Source organism: Mirounga leonina, unplaced genomic scaffold (assembly GCF_011800145.1).
Source record: "Mirounga leonina isolate KUSES-001 unplaced genomic scaffold, KU_Mleo_1.0 Mir_125, whole genome shotgun sequence".
Classification (NCBI taxonomy): Eukaryota; Metazoa; Chordata; class Mammalia; order Carnivora; family Phocidae; genus Mirounga; species Mirounga leonina.
In genome coordinates, this window is record NW_023270305.1 from 50,798,725 (window position 1) to 50,815,894 (window position 17,170).

A 17,170-nucleotide genomic window follows, 5' to 3' on the forward strand; every position below is an offset into this window, starting at 1 on the left:
ACAAAATTTGCAAAATAATATTACAACTAAGACTATCAATTCTAAACCAAGTCAGAAAATTTGATCTATGGTTGATGTTTACATTTGAAGTATTCCATAGGTACTACATCTATACCTTACAAGAACACATCAAAATATTTAGGCCGAGATGCGAAACCAATTTTTGAATGCTTATAAATTGTCTCATATAAAATATAAAAGTAAACTTTAGTATGCAAAGTACAATTTATTATTCCAATTTTATTGCTAATTTTAACATTAAATCTAAAACAAAATAACATAAAATTGATGGAAAGTGGATTTAGCTAAATGGTTTGTGATGTCATAAGCTATAATAAAACTACAAAAAGAATTTATTATCATTATTGATGAGATAATAATAAAAATATAAATGATAAAGATTGCCATGCAGCAGGATGTAAAATATAATTTGAAATTACCGGGAGTATCAAGGTCACTTTCTAAGTTAGTAAGTTCATCTCCACCTCCTACAACAAAGACTTCAGGAATCTCCTCGTTAGTATCTATCTCAATATTATCATTTTCATCTGTAGGAACATGTAGCAATAATGTTAGTATATTATTTCTATTTTATATCATTTATCCAAAACACTAAAGTAGAAAACCCAGTACTCTAATGACAGTTGTTCAAATATGGTCTGACACAGATCAGCAAGAAATCAGTTCTAAGTCACTTTTCACTACTGGATTAACATTTATATTTTACATTCACATGTCAAAGATGAATTGTCACATCAAAGCAGATACAAAGGTTTTGACAATTTGCCACACGCGGTCTCTGAGTCACTGAGCTCATCAAGTCCCTATATCTCAAGTTGTAATGTGTAAGTAATCTCCAGTAACAGCATACAAAAATAAAGTTGATTTGGTAATAAAGTCATTAAATAATATTCCTAACTTTCACATTTTTAGCATTTATTAGATATAAATGTATAAAGAAACAAATCATTCTTATTAAACTTGTAGCTATATTTAAATCATTTGCATGAAGACTTGAATGTTTTTCTACTATTAATGAATATTACCATAAAAGCATTATGGATAAATTAAGAGACAACATTGAGACTGGAATAGACAGTACCTTATGCAAAAGAAAGTTCAGAAACAATTAGAACAGTACATCTTGGAAGACTGAAACCTGGGAAAAACTGTTACTATTGAAAACTAAAAACATGGAAATGAGGAAGTCTTACACTATTTTTTATACACTTAGTAAAATGTTTTAGGTCACAATTAATTAATGGAGGTTTTTTTTTTACATTAAGGTTTTCTATTTTATACTTTTTTCCTTTCTAAATCCAAATGATAAAACTGGTTAAGTAGTTTTGAATTTTATGTGTTGAAAAAGCATACCAATAATTGGATTTGCAAGTTAGAGGATTAGCTTTAAATTCTGTTATTGACAGGCAGTGTACCTTTTAGAGAAATACCTGTCTAGCCCTGAAAGTCAAAGAATATCCTTACTATTCTACAACTAAAATTTTATTGGACAACTTTTATTAATAATGAGGTATTCTAACATTATTACAATTGAAAAATTCTAAAATTCCACAGTTTTGGCTTAATCCTTCAATATCTGTCCTTTTCCCTGCATACCTTTGTGTGTTTGATTTGGGGCCTCCCCAGGTAAATACTTACTGTGATCATTAATATTAATAATAATAGTTCACATTTATTGAAGATGTTCCAGGTACTATGTAAGCCATTTAGAAGAACACCACAAAGAAAAAAAAACATTAAGAAATGACCCTGGGAAAAAACACATCTAAATGCCTTCAAAATGCTAAGGCATTATACTTGGCTACATTATTTAAGTACAATCAGTTGAGAGATATTTTCTTTCTTTTTTTTTTTTTAAAGATTTCATGTATTTATTTGAGAGAGGGAGAGCACAAGCAGGGAGAGCGGCAGGCAGAGGGAGAGGGAGAAGCAGACTCCCTGCTGAGCAAGGAGCCGGACGTGGAGCTTGATCCCAGGATCCTGAGGACCCGTGACCTGAGCCGAAAGCAGACACTTAACCGACTGAGCCACCCAGGCACCCCTAAGAGATATTTTCTAATCAGCTGTGCTTAGCACAACTAATTTCATAAATGTTAGCATCTTCATTATCCTAAAAAATTATCCAAATAATTTTGCAGTAAACATAAATGAATGAATAAGGATTTCCTGACTGCTAAATAAGTGTTTAGAACACTTCCTTGTATTACTCTGCCAGAGATAGTTTACTATCAGTTTTTAGAGTGCAGTACTTTGTTGCTGTCAACCAGCCTCTATTGATTATTACTGACCATAATTAACACAGAGTAAAAGCATAAAATTCAACATTCATTCTGCACACTGTATCTACAATTTACAAAACACTGCTAGATGTTGAGATACCAAATTGTATAAGACACTTATTCCACCTTAAAGGTACATATTCAAGTGACTACAAAACCATGTAGGACAGATAAGTGTTTGGGGGTAAAAGGAAGTTACAGAGCAGATGCAAAAGATGAAAAGATTACTCTTTGCCAACAGTACCAGGAATTGTTCTTTGGAAGCATTAACCTTCAAAGCATACTTAAAGGGAAATAACAGGAGGTAAGTCTTAGAAGGCAAAACTGCAGAGAGCCCTGAAGGGCAGAATGGGAAGTTTAAATTCTACTTAATAGGAATGGAGAGATACTGGTGCTCTAACATGATCAGCACTGTGTTCTTTAAGAGTAGTCTATATAAGCAACTTTCTATCTAAGTGTTTTATTGTAATGAGTTGTGAAATATGTATAAAATAATTAGTAGTAATATATGCACTGAAGTTTATGACTTTTATAAATTACAGTGGCTTCAATATTATCCCTAAAATATCACTCCTGCTTACATTCTGATATGCCTTCTTATGTGAAGGAAAAAGTGGTCTAGGGATTGCCCACAGGAGTTTACTATGCATGTGACATCATCCTTCATGTGCGTGAGACTGCTGACCTAGATGTCAGACTGGAGAACTGAAAGGTTGGAGGCAGGAAATCAAGGTTGAGACTGTGATATTAACCTCCAGGCAAGCAGTACAGAGAGCCTAACCTAGTATTTAAGAATTGGGAGTGGGTATGATGTAATCTGAAAACCTACTGGCTGGATAGTGAGTGGCTAGGGAAGGATAGTGAGGAGGAGAAGGGTGAAGCAGACATCAAAATTGACCCCTCCTGTCTGAGTGACTAGAAGGATGGCATTGCTATGAAAAGAAACAGCTAAGTCTGGAAATGTGGTCAGATATGGGTACTTTCAGGTTCTGGAGATATGTAGAAAATTGTACTTCCTTTCATTATTCACATATACAGTGCTGGGTTCCTGTGTGATGTTAAATGGGTGCCATTCATTTTACTTCCAGTGAAATGAACTCTATTTATATTACCACTCACCAGCAATGCTGAGTGGGTTAACTCAGTATTTATATATGTATTGCTAACCTTAGATAAAAGGATTACTATTGGGGAGGGCAAGAGTAAAAATTGATCTCCTATACATCTCAAGTCTTCTTAAGAATGGATTTCTACTTTCTTTCCATTCACTGACTTCAGTTTTAGGACAAACCCTCGAATTCTTTTCAACATTAATGTTACACATTTCTTAACACCTGTGGAAATGGTCTAAATGCATCCTAGCAGAACTAAAGTGCATGTGTGTCTGTGTGAGATATCACATATTGTGTTTATGACATCTATCTATTTATCTATCTAATCTATCTTTATGGCTAACAACTGAAAACTTAGTAGGCGAGCATGGCAGAAACTAAACTGGAGACCCAACAGAAGTTGGTTTACAAATATGGCACATATAATGTATGCAAGAAAAGGTAAAAGGAGATTGGATATGCATTGGAATGAGACAGCACATTCCAGCTGACACTGAGCAGCACTATAAGCAAAATGGGAATCCTAATGGTATGATTAATAGCATAGCAATAAGGCCAGTCTTACAAAACTTATCATTTATAAATAAGTTGAATGAAAAAAAGGGTATCTGGTGACAGTAAAAAAAACACTTTTACAAAAAGAAACTGAGGTGATCATAAAAATATATTCAGAAAAAAATTCAGAAAATATATTCAGAAAAAATTTTCTCACTTGTATCATGATTTTTTAATTCTCATTGAAGGTCCCTATACAATTAATGACTTTTAAAGTTATTCTGTAGAAATCAAACATGAGACAGAAAACACAATACAAATATAATTATTAACAGAAGCTGAAAATAAAAATTACTGAAGGCCTATAAGATCTCATTTTGGTTCAACAAATTTAGATAAGTCTATTGCCATAACTGAAATAAAGACAACACAGTAACACAAACATTCTCATGGATGAAATTAAAAAAACATTTCCTTTATACACTTGAAATGTAAAAACAAAGAACACTACTTTATCTAAGTCAAAGAGTGGCAACAATGTCCAATGAAACGTTAAACGACCCTAACCTAACTCAAACCAAAGTGATAAGCTACAGAATAAATATATATAATAAATAAGATACATATCATATTTAATATACCATATAATATATAGTAAATATATGATATAATGTTAAAACAGGATAGATACCTCTTTCCAAGTATCCATGGACTATTAACAAAAGTTTACCATTTATTCAGTCAAAATAAAAGCTTATTAATTCCCAAAGCAGAAATTCAGGCCATATTCTCAGACCACAACATCATACAACTAACAATGAAAATACTAAACCTTGTCCCCAAACACTTGTACCTCGCCCAGTGAAGATCAGTACAATAAAATGAACCCACTAGTTTGCTACACAGAACCAGGATTTTCTTTTCTTTTCTTTTAAGATTTTATTTATTTATTTGAAAGAGAAAAAGAGCATGAGCAGGGGGAGGGGCAGAGGGAGAGGAGAAGCAGGCTACCCATTAAGCCAGGAGCCCGATGTGGGGCTTGATCCCAGGACCCTGAGATCATGACCTGAGCAAAGTCAGAAGCTTTACCAACTGAGCCACCCAGGCACCCCAACATAGAACCAGGATTTTAAAATGAAGTTATTATAGGTCTATAACTACCGAATGATGCAGAAATTGAAAAACATGATATACACTACAATATCACCTGATTCTTTCATAAGCCCTAAAATTATGTCAAAAGGAGGACAAGTAAAAGCTAGCCTATAGCTCCTTGGACAGATATGATTCTGTTATTTCACAAGAATTATGCAATTTCTGGTTGCAATAGGATGCAAGTGGGTTGCTTGAATATGGCTATATACAGGACCTAAAATACTTTATGCATATTTTCTGTGGACACCATGAAGCTGAACATACCTCACCTCAAATTTACTAAGTTTCCTTTTCTCACTGAGACAGGTTGCTGCTTGAGAACAGAAAAAAGCAAGCTTTTCAAGTAGGTTCAGGCAATGAGTCTGAGTAATGATCATGTTCAACACATTCCCCAGGCTGTACTTCCTTGTTATTATTTCAGCTCTTGATACCCCCTCCTTTGTCCCTCTGGAACACTGCTTCCAAAATCTTCCTAACCTCATCCTCCATCTAGGCTGGTCCCTATTTATTTCTCTCTCCTCCTTTTACATTATTTCTTATTCAGACCAGATGATTCCCACTAGACAATAGAAGAGTAGATACCAATTTGTTAATTTTTCCCCCTGACTTATCAACCTCATAAGGTTATTTTCCCTTAGGAATTAGACTCTTGTAAACCCAAGTGAATTTCTAATTTGCTATGCAAGGATCAGCAAACTAGCAAGGGGGAAAAATCTAGCCTGCCACAGTTTGGGGGTAAATAACTAGCAGGCCCATTCATTTATATAATGTTCAAGGCTACTTTCAGGCTACACGGCCAGTAGTGAGTAGTTTAAACAGAGACCATAGGCCTTCAAAGCCTAAAATATCTACTTCAGCTATTTTCAGGAAGTTTGCTAAATCCTGGCCTAGCACAGTGACTATCACGGCTCATTAGATAAATGCATACGTATAATGGTTGAATGTCAGGCAGGAATTTTACCCTTTCACTTGTCCTAAAGGTCTCTTCCCCTTCTCCCAACCTCAACAGCTTCAACTTAGACCTTGAGGCCAGAGAAGCCCTAGTCTGATCCATATACCTTTACTCAGGTCAGGGAACAGGCTTCCTCCATTTGTTGTAGGTCAACCTTAGCTCTGATTAAGAGCCTATCATCTGATATGTGGCTGCTTTCAATATCGAAAATATAGTGTGTCCCATTGGCGAAATGGACCCTGGTCACATTGGTCTTCTTAGGGAACAGAGTCTAGACTCTTTAGGTTTTCATAAGTTATCTATTGAACCCCATCCCATCTTCATTTCACCTGGCTTTCCCTGTTCTAGTCTATACTTCTTTGCCAGCTTGCAAATCCAATCCTCATTTGTTTTTATTTACTTTGTTGACTACTGAATGATGACAAAATCAGGTCTTCACATTCCCTAGTTACCAAGTAGGGAAAATACCCATTCTTTGGGTTGTCACACTGATGAAGTCCCTCTACCTAGTCTAGTCCTGGCTTAGTCTCAACTGGGGTTGGACTATAGTGGTAAGACCAATTATACAGATGACCCTTCCTATCTATGAATTTTCATAGATGAAGAAAAGCTTGGGTTTGATTATTAGAAAGCAAATATCTGATTGATGGAGGCACAAGGTTTATCCATAAAAATAAAGTAGATAAAAAATATATAAAAATAGATATAAGAAAGAAAAGATGAAGATCAGTGTGCTTGAGTCTTTCAAAGAGTAGGTCAAGTACCACCTTAGACTAGGAGGAGAAAGAAAAAAATGAGAAGGTATAAAGCAAAGGGCAGTTGGAAGAGCTCATCAAAAGAAGAACAGATCAGGAGGGAGCACATGGACAAGAGAGTTAGCAGTGAAAGACCAGTCAGCACCAGGGCTGGAAAAGCCTTTAAAGTGAGCTCCACTCATGGTCTATGATAAAGCCTTTGTTGTCATCCAGTGACATCTGCCTGAACTCTGAGACTTCATTTTAACATTAACCAAACTACCTAAAAACAGCAGTAGTAAATAATTAATTAATTAAAACTTTTTATTTTTAGCCTTCCCAGAGTTTACAGCTTATTTAAAATAGCATTATTATTTGCTCACCACTGAAAAAAATAATAAAAGAGACACTGGATGCCTCTCTATCCTATTATTATCATGAGTTTATGACTTTCTCCTATGAGTTTATGATGCCACAGGAAGGGAGCATTAGTAGCTTTAGAACCTTTATATGGAGGGTCAAGAATATGAGTTTTTTTTCTATATTCTGAGATATAAGGAGGCAAAGATTTTTATGACTTACTTAGAATACCCGGAATTTTTATGATGCCAAAGAAACATCTTGTTATTAATAGTAAATGAAAGCAAATTATCATAGCATTATATAAATGTAGCTATGAATAGTTACTGACGTTATTATAAAACTATAGTAGAGAGTGTAGAAATTGCAATAAAAATTCTGAATGATAGGAGTTGAAAAGTAAGATGAGGGATTAAGATAGACATTCTGAGAAGACCAGAGGGATAGATACACAGCTGTTTAGGAAAGCAGCTTTCAAATTTATGGAATGGAAATTTATATGCTATAGGCATTAACTGGAATTCTCTACAACAGTACATTTTTAATATAAGGAATCAATTAGAAATAACAGCAGTCAGTTTCAGTTTCCTTTGAAGAAACTTATCATTGACCTAGAAATAGCTTACCTCTGTTTCAGTTCTCTAAGGTCTTAATTCGAGTCCACACTTGCCTACTCTTCAGAGTGATCTTAGCATTCTAAGATTAACTCAGGACAAGTACCTGGCATGTTTTGGTAGATAAATAGGTTATACACCTTTGAAATAAAAAACAAAACAAAACAAAACAAAAAAACCCACAGGCCTCTTGAGTATACTCCTCTTAAACAAAAACGTAAAAAGTTCCAAGTTAAAGATGCCCAAATTGAGCATTAAGAGGCAAAATCAAAATTCTCCTTAATTGTATCTATAGTCCTGTCCTAACATCAAGCTGAGAATAATTTCTGCAGATACTGAAGAAGACCTTCTTAGAATAAGGAGACTAAGAAGAAATGGATATGGGGCTTACCCAAAATCCTTACACATCAGGCTATGAGGCCAGAACACTGTTAAAGCTACTTTCTAAAGATCCAGTTCCAAGCAAAAATCTTTCATGCCAAAGCTCACCACTAACAAGTCTCGTGACCTAAATGATGAGGACCTGATTGCATTTTACTCACTCCTACTATAATTAATGAGGCATCATGGGGAATCATAAACCAAAGTCTGTATGAGTTTTTTCCTAAATCATATTCTAAGAAATTACTTCTAAGAAAGTAAAAATTAAACCAAAAAGTTGATCTGGGAAACAGCAAGAGTTATCTTCTGATTTACCAAGATTCCTATAGGATTTTTGCAACATATCAATAGGTTAGAAACTATGTATTTGATGCAACATTTTGAAGTAAGAATAAAATGTCCCAAAGGTCCACTGCAGATTTCTGGGTTGTCTGTAGAATATGATACAAGATTCTTTAACTCACCTCCAGATGCCTTTGACCTTTCTTTCAACTTTTCTGCAGCCATTTCACCATAGCTGGGAAGTTCTGACATCTTCACTCCAGATCGAGCTTCTGCTATTAGCTGACGAGCTCTCTCTCTCAGCTGCCGACGTCGCTCTTCATCTTGCTGCTAAGATATATTGAACAGTTGCCAACTCAGTAATTGACAGAAATGCAATTTCATTTTCAATCTGATCATCATGATAGTAACTGGTTTACAGCATGGTGCTTGGCCCACATTATAAATAGGATGCTCTATATCAGTTGGATGTCACACCATTTTTAAAAGACATCCTAGAATCAGATTTTTTAAAAATATTTACAAATTATTGTATTAAAATGTCTGCTAAAATTTCAAACTAGCCTTTGAAGAATGCTTGGCAATATATATTCTGAGAAAATAGCAGGGACTATTATTAATAAAATAATCAGGCTTACAGAAAAAAGTCGTAATACTAAAAAACAATTTCAATTAATACCTTATTTTTTAAAAATAGAATTTAACTTGCTATTTTCTAATAAAGGTATAGTTACTGGCTAACAGACATCTTCGATAGCATTAAATGCTGCTACATCATATTGATTATATATAAGAAATAGTATTTTGAGGGGGCTGGAGTGGAATGGAGATAGTATATTAGTTATACAAGTTATAGTTGTTGGTAGTTTTTAAATCAGAATTGGGTAACTGATATACTATCCCCACTCCTACTCCCTCTCTCCCCGAATGCACATTAAGAAGAAAAAACAAGGGGTGCCTGGGTGGCTCAGGCAGTTAAGAATCTGCCTTTGGCTCAGGTCATGATCTCAGGGTCCTGGGATCAAGCCCCACATTGGATTCCCTGCTCAGCAGAGAGTCTGCTTCTCCCTCTCCCTCTGCCCCTCTGCCCCTCTGCCCCACTGCCTCTCCCTCTGCCCCTCTGCCCCACTCATGCGTGCACTCTATCTCAAATAAATAAAATCTTTAAAAAAAAGAAGAAATAAAATCTAACATGGTTTTTTATATTTAAAATAACTAAAAACTACAGAGAATTACATAACTAAAATTTCTGCTTACTAAAAAAGGATTAGAATGAATTGTAATAATCAATGTGAAAGTGCTTTGTAAACTGGAAAATACATAAAATAAGGCATCATTATAGCAAAACAAAACTTGAAATAATGTGGCCCCAACACACCTTTGCAGTGTTATCCTCCCTTAACCTCTCCCAACCTCCATAAAAGCTCACATCTATTTTATTCAGAATTGCTTTTATAGTGTAGTTTCATGCCCAGAGATTTGAATATGTCATTTTCTCTTCTTGGAATGTCCTCTCATTTTATTTAACTTCTAACTCATTCTTCAAGATTCAATTTAAATCCACTAAATTTCCCCTGACTATTCTTCCCTCCTCCCCACTGGTGGAATAACATCTGTGTTACTATAGTACTGTGTGTGTGTTATTACTCTTAAAAATGATACTTGTCAAATTACCTTATACTCTGTACAAATGCCTCCTTATCAATAGAACTAAGCTACTTTAAGGAAGGAGCTACATCTAATTTATCTTTGTATCTCTGGTCCTTAAGGTATACCTTGTACTTGGTACTTGCTATAGAAATTTCAAGCATGAAAACTTGTAACTTATACTCTCAAATGTTTATAATACAGAGGAAAGATAAAATGGCCACAATAAGGAATTCTGATCAAACTCGACCAAGAGTTCAGAAGAAAGAACATTTCTGGGGCGCGTGGGTGGCTCAGTCATTTAAGCGTCTGCCTTTGGCTTAGGTCATGATCCCAGGGTCTGGGATTGAGTCCCACATCAGTCTCCCTGGTCAGCGGGGAGCCTGCTTCTCCCTCTCCCTCTGCCTGCCACTCCCCGCTGCCCCCTGCTTGTGCTCTCTCTGTCAAATAAATAAATAAAATCTTAAAAAAAAAAAAAAAAGAACATTTCTGTCCGAGGAACAAACAGAAGGTATCATGGCATTATGGTTTTTGAGTTGAGCCTGCAGAATGATCAGGATTCAGAATGCATAGAGATGGTAGTCAGGAGTTAGGTGGGTCACTGTAAGAGAAACTACGAGGTGGGAACAATACACAGACACAGAGGCAAGAGAGTACAATTGAGAAAAAGTACATAGTCTAGTTTTCCTGAGCATGAGGCAAAAATAGTAAGAGAAAGACAAGGCAAGAAAAATAAAGCTGGGCAGATAAGACTGTAGAAGCCCTGTCCAACAGGGTGATTGATTGTAAAGAAAGCAAGGGCCAATTAAAGGTTTGGTTGTGTGTGTGTGTGTGTGTGTGTGTGTCTAGGAGAATGACCAACCAAAGGTGTTATTTGAGAAAGATGAATATGACCACAGTGTATAAGATAGGTTGGCATAGAGAAACTGGAAAGAGACTAGGTAGGAGGCTCTCATAATAGTCCAAGGAAGCTGTAATGAGATCCAGAAGTAGGATGGTGGCAACTGGAATGAAAGAGACAGTGTAAGAATATATTAGAGGTAGAACTGGTACCTATACCAATTGGTACAATATACCAACTTACTAGTTGGGCAACTAGTAAAACTGTGGCACTAAAAATAAAGATAAATTAAGAGGAGCTATAAGAAGGGAGGGAGAGAAAGTTAGGAGTAAGACAGATTGGGTCTGAGAGGCTGGCTGGATATCCAAGTGAAGATGTTAGGAGGTAGCTGGGAAGTGAAATTCATGTTAGGAAGTGAAGTCAAAGCATGACTACAGAGCTGAAACTACAGGAATATATGCAAGTACCTGAAGAGATACAGAGAAAAAGGGGAGCTACTGACTAAAGCATGGAAAACATCTGTATTAGATGAGAGGAGGAAAAGGAGATAGAGAAAGAGGAGAAGAACTAGAATGCTGGGGTATCCTGAGAATCAAAGTAGAAGAGACTTCATGAAAAATGGCTGCAGTAAATGTGAGAGGTTAGTGAGTCTGAACATTATAAAGGGCAATCAAGGGGCACCTGGGTGGCTCAGTTGGTTAAGCATCTGCCTTCAGCTCAGGTCATGATCCCAGGGTGCTGGGATGCAGCCACACGTTGAGCTCCCTGCTTTGCAGGGAGTCTGCTTCTCCCTCTCCCCACCGTGCTTGCTCTCTCTCATTCACTCTCTCTCAAATAAATAAAATCTTTAAAAAAAAAAAAAAGGGCAATCAAACTTGGTAGGCAATCCTATTAGGGACAGCAGGGGTAGATGCCAGATTGGTGGAGCTCAAACCTAGGCAGTTCTTTCACACATTTTGAGATGACTAGAAATGAGAGCTTTCAAAATTAATGGGAGTAGATTAATAGGGGTATCAAATGGACGCAGAGAAATATTTGAAGCTCCTAGTGGACAAATTGAAACAATTTCAGTATCAAAAAGAACAATGACTGCAGTGAAATGAATCAATGAAATCACACATCGAATCAATGAAAAGTCATTAATTCACTGTGATATTCAAAAAGTTCTTAGATGGGGCGCCTGGCTGGCTCAATGGGTAGAGCATGCAACTCTCGATCTTGGGGTTGTGAGTTTGAGCCCCTGTTGGGTATAGAAAAAAATGTTAAAAAAAAAAGAAAACAGAATGAGGAAAAGAATAAAGGGAAAATTTTTTTAAAGTTCTTAGGAGGATGTATAAATTCATTTGAGGCAGCTTTTAAAACAACTCCTCTGAAAATTTATAATTAGAGGAAAATAATCAAGCAATTATCTTGTCCTTCTAGTAAGAACTAAATTTTAGGGTAACTAAATAGTCCCAGTCAATGAGAGAAAGCTCTACATTATACAATAATGCCAGCTATAATAATTTTTAAGAGGTAAAATTACAAAAACATAACCTTGTCATTCATAAAAGAATGACTCTGACATGGATTATCAACAGTTGTTAAAGCTCTTTGATAAATGTCTGATGGGAAACTAGATATTCATATTCTGCTGTGGCAGACTGTATTTTCCAAAGATGGCCATGACAGTATTTCTCATTCCACATGTTCTCTGCAATGTGACCTTGCCACTCCCTCATCAAGTGGTAGAGTTTAATTCCTCTCCCCTTGAGTCTCAGCCAGCTTTAGGCACTTGTATTATAATCAGTAGAATATGTAAGTGTGTTGGGTGATTTCAAAGGCTAGGTTGGAAAGGCCATACCCCCCCTTTTGCCCAGTTCTCTTGAAATTCTTGCATTTTTTACTCTCTGGGAACCCAGCTGTCATGCCAGCCAAATTAAGCCTTGAGTCTTCTTGGCCCACATGCCAGACATGTGAATGAAGAAGCCTTCAGAAGACCTCAGCCTTTAGCCATTTTGTGTCAATACCCAATTCTTCAAGTCTCCCTAGCAGAGGCCCCAGACAATGCACAATAGAGACAAAGCACTATGCCCTGTCTAAAGTCCTGACCCACAGAATCTGTGAGCATAAAAACAATTTTTTTTCACACCACTAAGTTTGGGGTAGTTTTTACACAGCAATAGTAATTAGAACATATGCTTAAGTAACACCACAGAGATTATTTCCTAGTTGCAAGGAGAAAACCTACTTGTAAATGGAGAGAACTACATGCCAGAACTAAATCGAGGATTAGGGACCACTAATCTAATGGTCAGTCTTGGCATCACTAATGTCGGGTCAACCATATGTTATATTTTTTGATGTGAAGGACATAAAGTGCACACTGCCAATAATATTCTAGCCCAAATGCTTAAAGTGAATCCACTAAATAACTTCCAGTTTATCATATACACAGAGGATAGAGAAACATGATAAATGACATAGCAAGGAAGCAACCAAATAAATCCAGAAAGGTATGATATTCAGGATAACTGACCTGGTCATTTTAACAAGAAAGTTATGAAAACAAACACAACAAAAACCAACTAACCAATTACCATTACCACCAACAAAAGAAACCTAACCAGATGCAATGTATAGTCCCGGGTTAGACAGTGGTTTGGACAAACAAGTTGTACGGGACATTGCTGAATCAATTACAGAAATCTGAATATAACCATAGTATTAAATGAGAGGAAATACAAGTTGACTGGAAAAAAAAAAAGTTTATACAATAATAACCCCATTTTGTCATTTTGGCAAAATAAATACACAGAAATATATGTATAGAAAAAGACTTGGAAGGGTATTCACAAAGTTGTTATGATGGAGATATCTAGGTGTGGAAATGCAATATTTTTGTTTTCTTACTTTGGCTTGTCTTCATTTTTTATTTTTCTATAATATACATGTACTACTTCTATAAAAAATGTTATTTTTAAAAAAGAATCTGAGAAGAAGGAAGAAAAAGATGAGATGGTAGGCTTCCTGGGGTGGGTGATAGTTGTAGAAGGAGCAAAAGAAGAGAGATCTAACATGAGGAAAATTTTCTTAATATTTAGAGATACAAGCTTACTTATAATTAGAGGAGTAGTATGCATCAGGCAGGGTGAGACTGAAGATGGGAGAATAATATGCATAAATCTGCAGTTCTCTACTAATATTTCTGAACATGGAAAATATACTAGGAATAAAAGGAGATACATGCTCGATAATGGTGATTCCGGTAATGGTTGCTGATATTTCTTAGCTTTTATGTGCTAAGTCCTTTATATGCATGATCTCATTTAATTTTCACACTCTGATATTTACCAATGAGAATATTTAGGTTTAGAGTTTCAAGTTCACAACAACTAGAACTGATGTCAGAACTGGGAGTCCAGCTCAGGTCTGACTACAGAGCCCTTGCTCTTAACCAGTAAAATATTTGATCCCAAAAAATATCAAATTACACGACCAACTGAGGAAAATTGAGCTTTTACTAAACTTTCATCTTTCAAACTTAAGAAAAGTTAAGAGCACTAATAAAAACCATTATTTGATATGCCTCAGGCAACTAGGTTTAAGTGAATTTCACTGCGTGAATAATATAATATATAATATAATAACTCCTTGCAGAGCTGGAATGTGGTTGATTCAGACTAAGATGAAGTGGTCTTGGGTCATCTTAACTGAGTTAAAATGAAATAAATGATTCTACCTTTCCAAATATGAAATGGGAACCTAATTTTTTTCTCACAAGCTACCACCTCCTTGGTCTCCCTCCTCCCCCAATAATATTCCCATCTGCAAATGTTTCTGAGAGCTTACCAAGAGTGCAATTTAACGCAGGCAATCATTAATAAAACCAACTCTAAATACTAATTAGGGACACTTTATCAATTTCCATGTAAATTGTTTGTTTGTACCTATTTACCCATCATTGTTCTCTATACAATAGAAAAAAATGCAAATGAACAAATCAGAATGCAGCCCTAATGGGACTTTCTGTTTATAACCATTAGCCCAGAGGTGTGCTGTAATTCAATTCTCAAGTAGCAAGATTTAGCCTCATTAACAGACTGCAAGGGCAGGTTACAACTCATAAAACCCTACAGTAAACAAAGTTTATGGACACAGCACAAAATCTTGAGCCTGATTGACAGAATTCTAGTTCCCTATCAGATTGCCTTGATTTACTTTTCTACTAATGTCCTAACACCACAGAGACAATTTTGCTTGGGCCTAGAGCTCTCCAGTGGGATGGCATATCTGCGTTGTTTGTTTTCTTACCCATTAGCTTCCCTTAAGACAAAGAACCAACTGAGAAAATAGAAGCTAATTGTTAAGGTCAAAAGGAAAAACTTGCAATTAGAGCAATCGATTATGCAATAATTTTTAATTTAATTGAGAGCATTAATTTCCAGATTCATTATAAGTAAAACTATTTCATTTTAATTTTTATATATAAGCTCCATTAAAAGTTGATTTTTGCAGTAATATTTACAGAATAGCAACAAAATCTATGGATCTTTTACTTGGAAGAGACATACTGTTTATGTCAAAGGGACAAAATGACCAGAGAGTACAAACGAAGATTATTTTTGTACACCTTTCAGCACAAACTGCTCAAATATGTAGATAATGAGTATTTCTGACAATAATGGTTTGCTTAAACCTACCCAAGTGGAAATGTGTTATTGTTATCTGTTTTGACCATTTCTGCATTCAAAAGAGACAAAAAAAAAAAAAAATTACTTAGCTGTAAATAAATCACCAGTTTACTGTGTCTGCTGGGAAAAAAAGAAAGAAATCTTTTCATTGGGATGCAGGGGTAAAGTAACTTAGAAGATGGCTGTCACTAAAAAGAAAAGTGCACTTGAAAAATCCAATACAGTATGAAATTTACGGATCTTTCATTTACCTGCCTAGTCTAAATCAACTTAAGTAAACTGAAGTAGTTATAGGCTTCCTATTTCTATGCATGAGTTGGATGACACTGACCTTTTGCCATACAGTATTATTTGGAATTGGACTGTTATGTAGGATAATCTAGCTTTTGTACAATGGACGCACTCTTTGGGAGGGTTTGATGCAAGCTGTATTTTTGGAAGGCCACCCTCCCCACAACCATCTTTTTACAAAGCAGGTTGTAACAAATGTTTTGGTAAATACTAGCCCTGTGCCTGTGCACAGTGTTTTCACACATGCTGTCTTGTTTAGTACTCACAATTCTGTAAGGTAAACTGTCTCTCTGATTTGGTAGAAATCGAATCTCACTTAAATACATTGCCCAAGGTCATACATCTTATAAATGGCATAGTAAAAATGAAAATCATTGTCTCATTTCAAAGCACTGGTCCTATCACATAACTGGTGTTCAGAGAATGTTTCTGAGGCCCTACTGTTACTGTGATTTAAAAAAAAAACAAACCCGGTTTTTTTTACTTACTCTTGGGCTTTACAAATCAGGTTAAACTCCCCTTTGTGTGCTACTGAATATACAGAGGTGAGGAGAAACTTGTTTATATTTATTTAAAACTTAGGTTCCAAATCTTAAATTATAAGCCTTCACAAATGTGCTGAATGTCATACATTTAAGCTTTACTTTTCTCTTTACTAATGTCTTCAGGATCAGGCAAAAGTCCTGTTATGGTACAAAGAGCTTGTATTTCAATACAACAAATTTAAGTATTTTCAAATATAGAAAATGGATCAGAACTAACCACTTTGGATGTAACCAAAAAAACATTTAGTCCTTTCACAGCATGTCTTCAAGTCACTATTTTCCTCATCGTTCTGAAATGGTCTACAATCAGCCATAGATAGATGCACTAGTAAAACTTGAACAATTTAAGGACAAACTCTTCAAGAATAAGTAATGTAATTCCTTGTCTCCTTTCCATAAAAATGTATTGGTATGCAATTTTTATATTTCACAGTTCACCGACATCTAGGCAAGCTTTCTTCCACTGCTTCGATGGTGCTACTTTTAATTTTATCCTCCTTAGTCGTAGTAATTAAAGTGATCAGCAGTGGCATCCCAGCGGCTTTGACACAGCTACAACCCCCTAGCAGACTTTTGCTTTTAAGGGGAAGAGGAAGAAAAAGGCTAGAGTTTCATTTCACAGAGAACAAGAAAATCAAGCTTCTCCAATCCTCAACTTCATTCAGTTGTTCTTTCAGCAGCCTTTGGATCTTAAGAATCAAGTAAAAATGGCTGCCATGGGGGGTCCTTTTTATACTTGCTGCAAATGTCACCAACTGACATGACTTTAGCCAAAAAATGATGCCATG

At 35.7% G+C, this 17,170-nt stretch overlaps 1 protein-coding gene across 5 annotated transcripts in view; it reads right to left on the reverse strand.

Moving 5' to 3' along the window:
- Positions 1-17,170, reverse strand: part of EHBP1 (EH domain binding protein 1) — a 436,421-nt gene that overhangs the window by 51,362 nt on the left and 367,889 nt on the right. For 4 of the 5 annotated variants that reach the window (XM_035001458.1, XM_035001456.1, XM_035001454.1 and 1 more), the window contains 2 exons: positions 8,568-8,715; positions 441-548 (listed from right to left, as the gene is read on the reverse strand). In XM_035001458.1, the coding sequence (XP_034857349.1) occupies positions 441-548; positions 8,568-8,715 (256 nt within the window). The remainder of the gene's footprint in view (positions 1-440; positions 549-8,567; positions 8,716-17,170) is intronic. The other variant, XM_035001457.1, reaches the window with a different exon arrangement.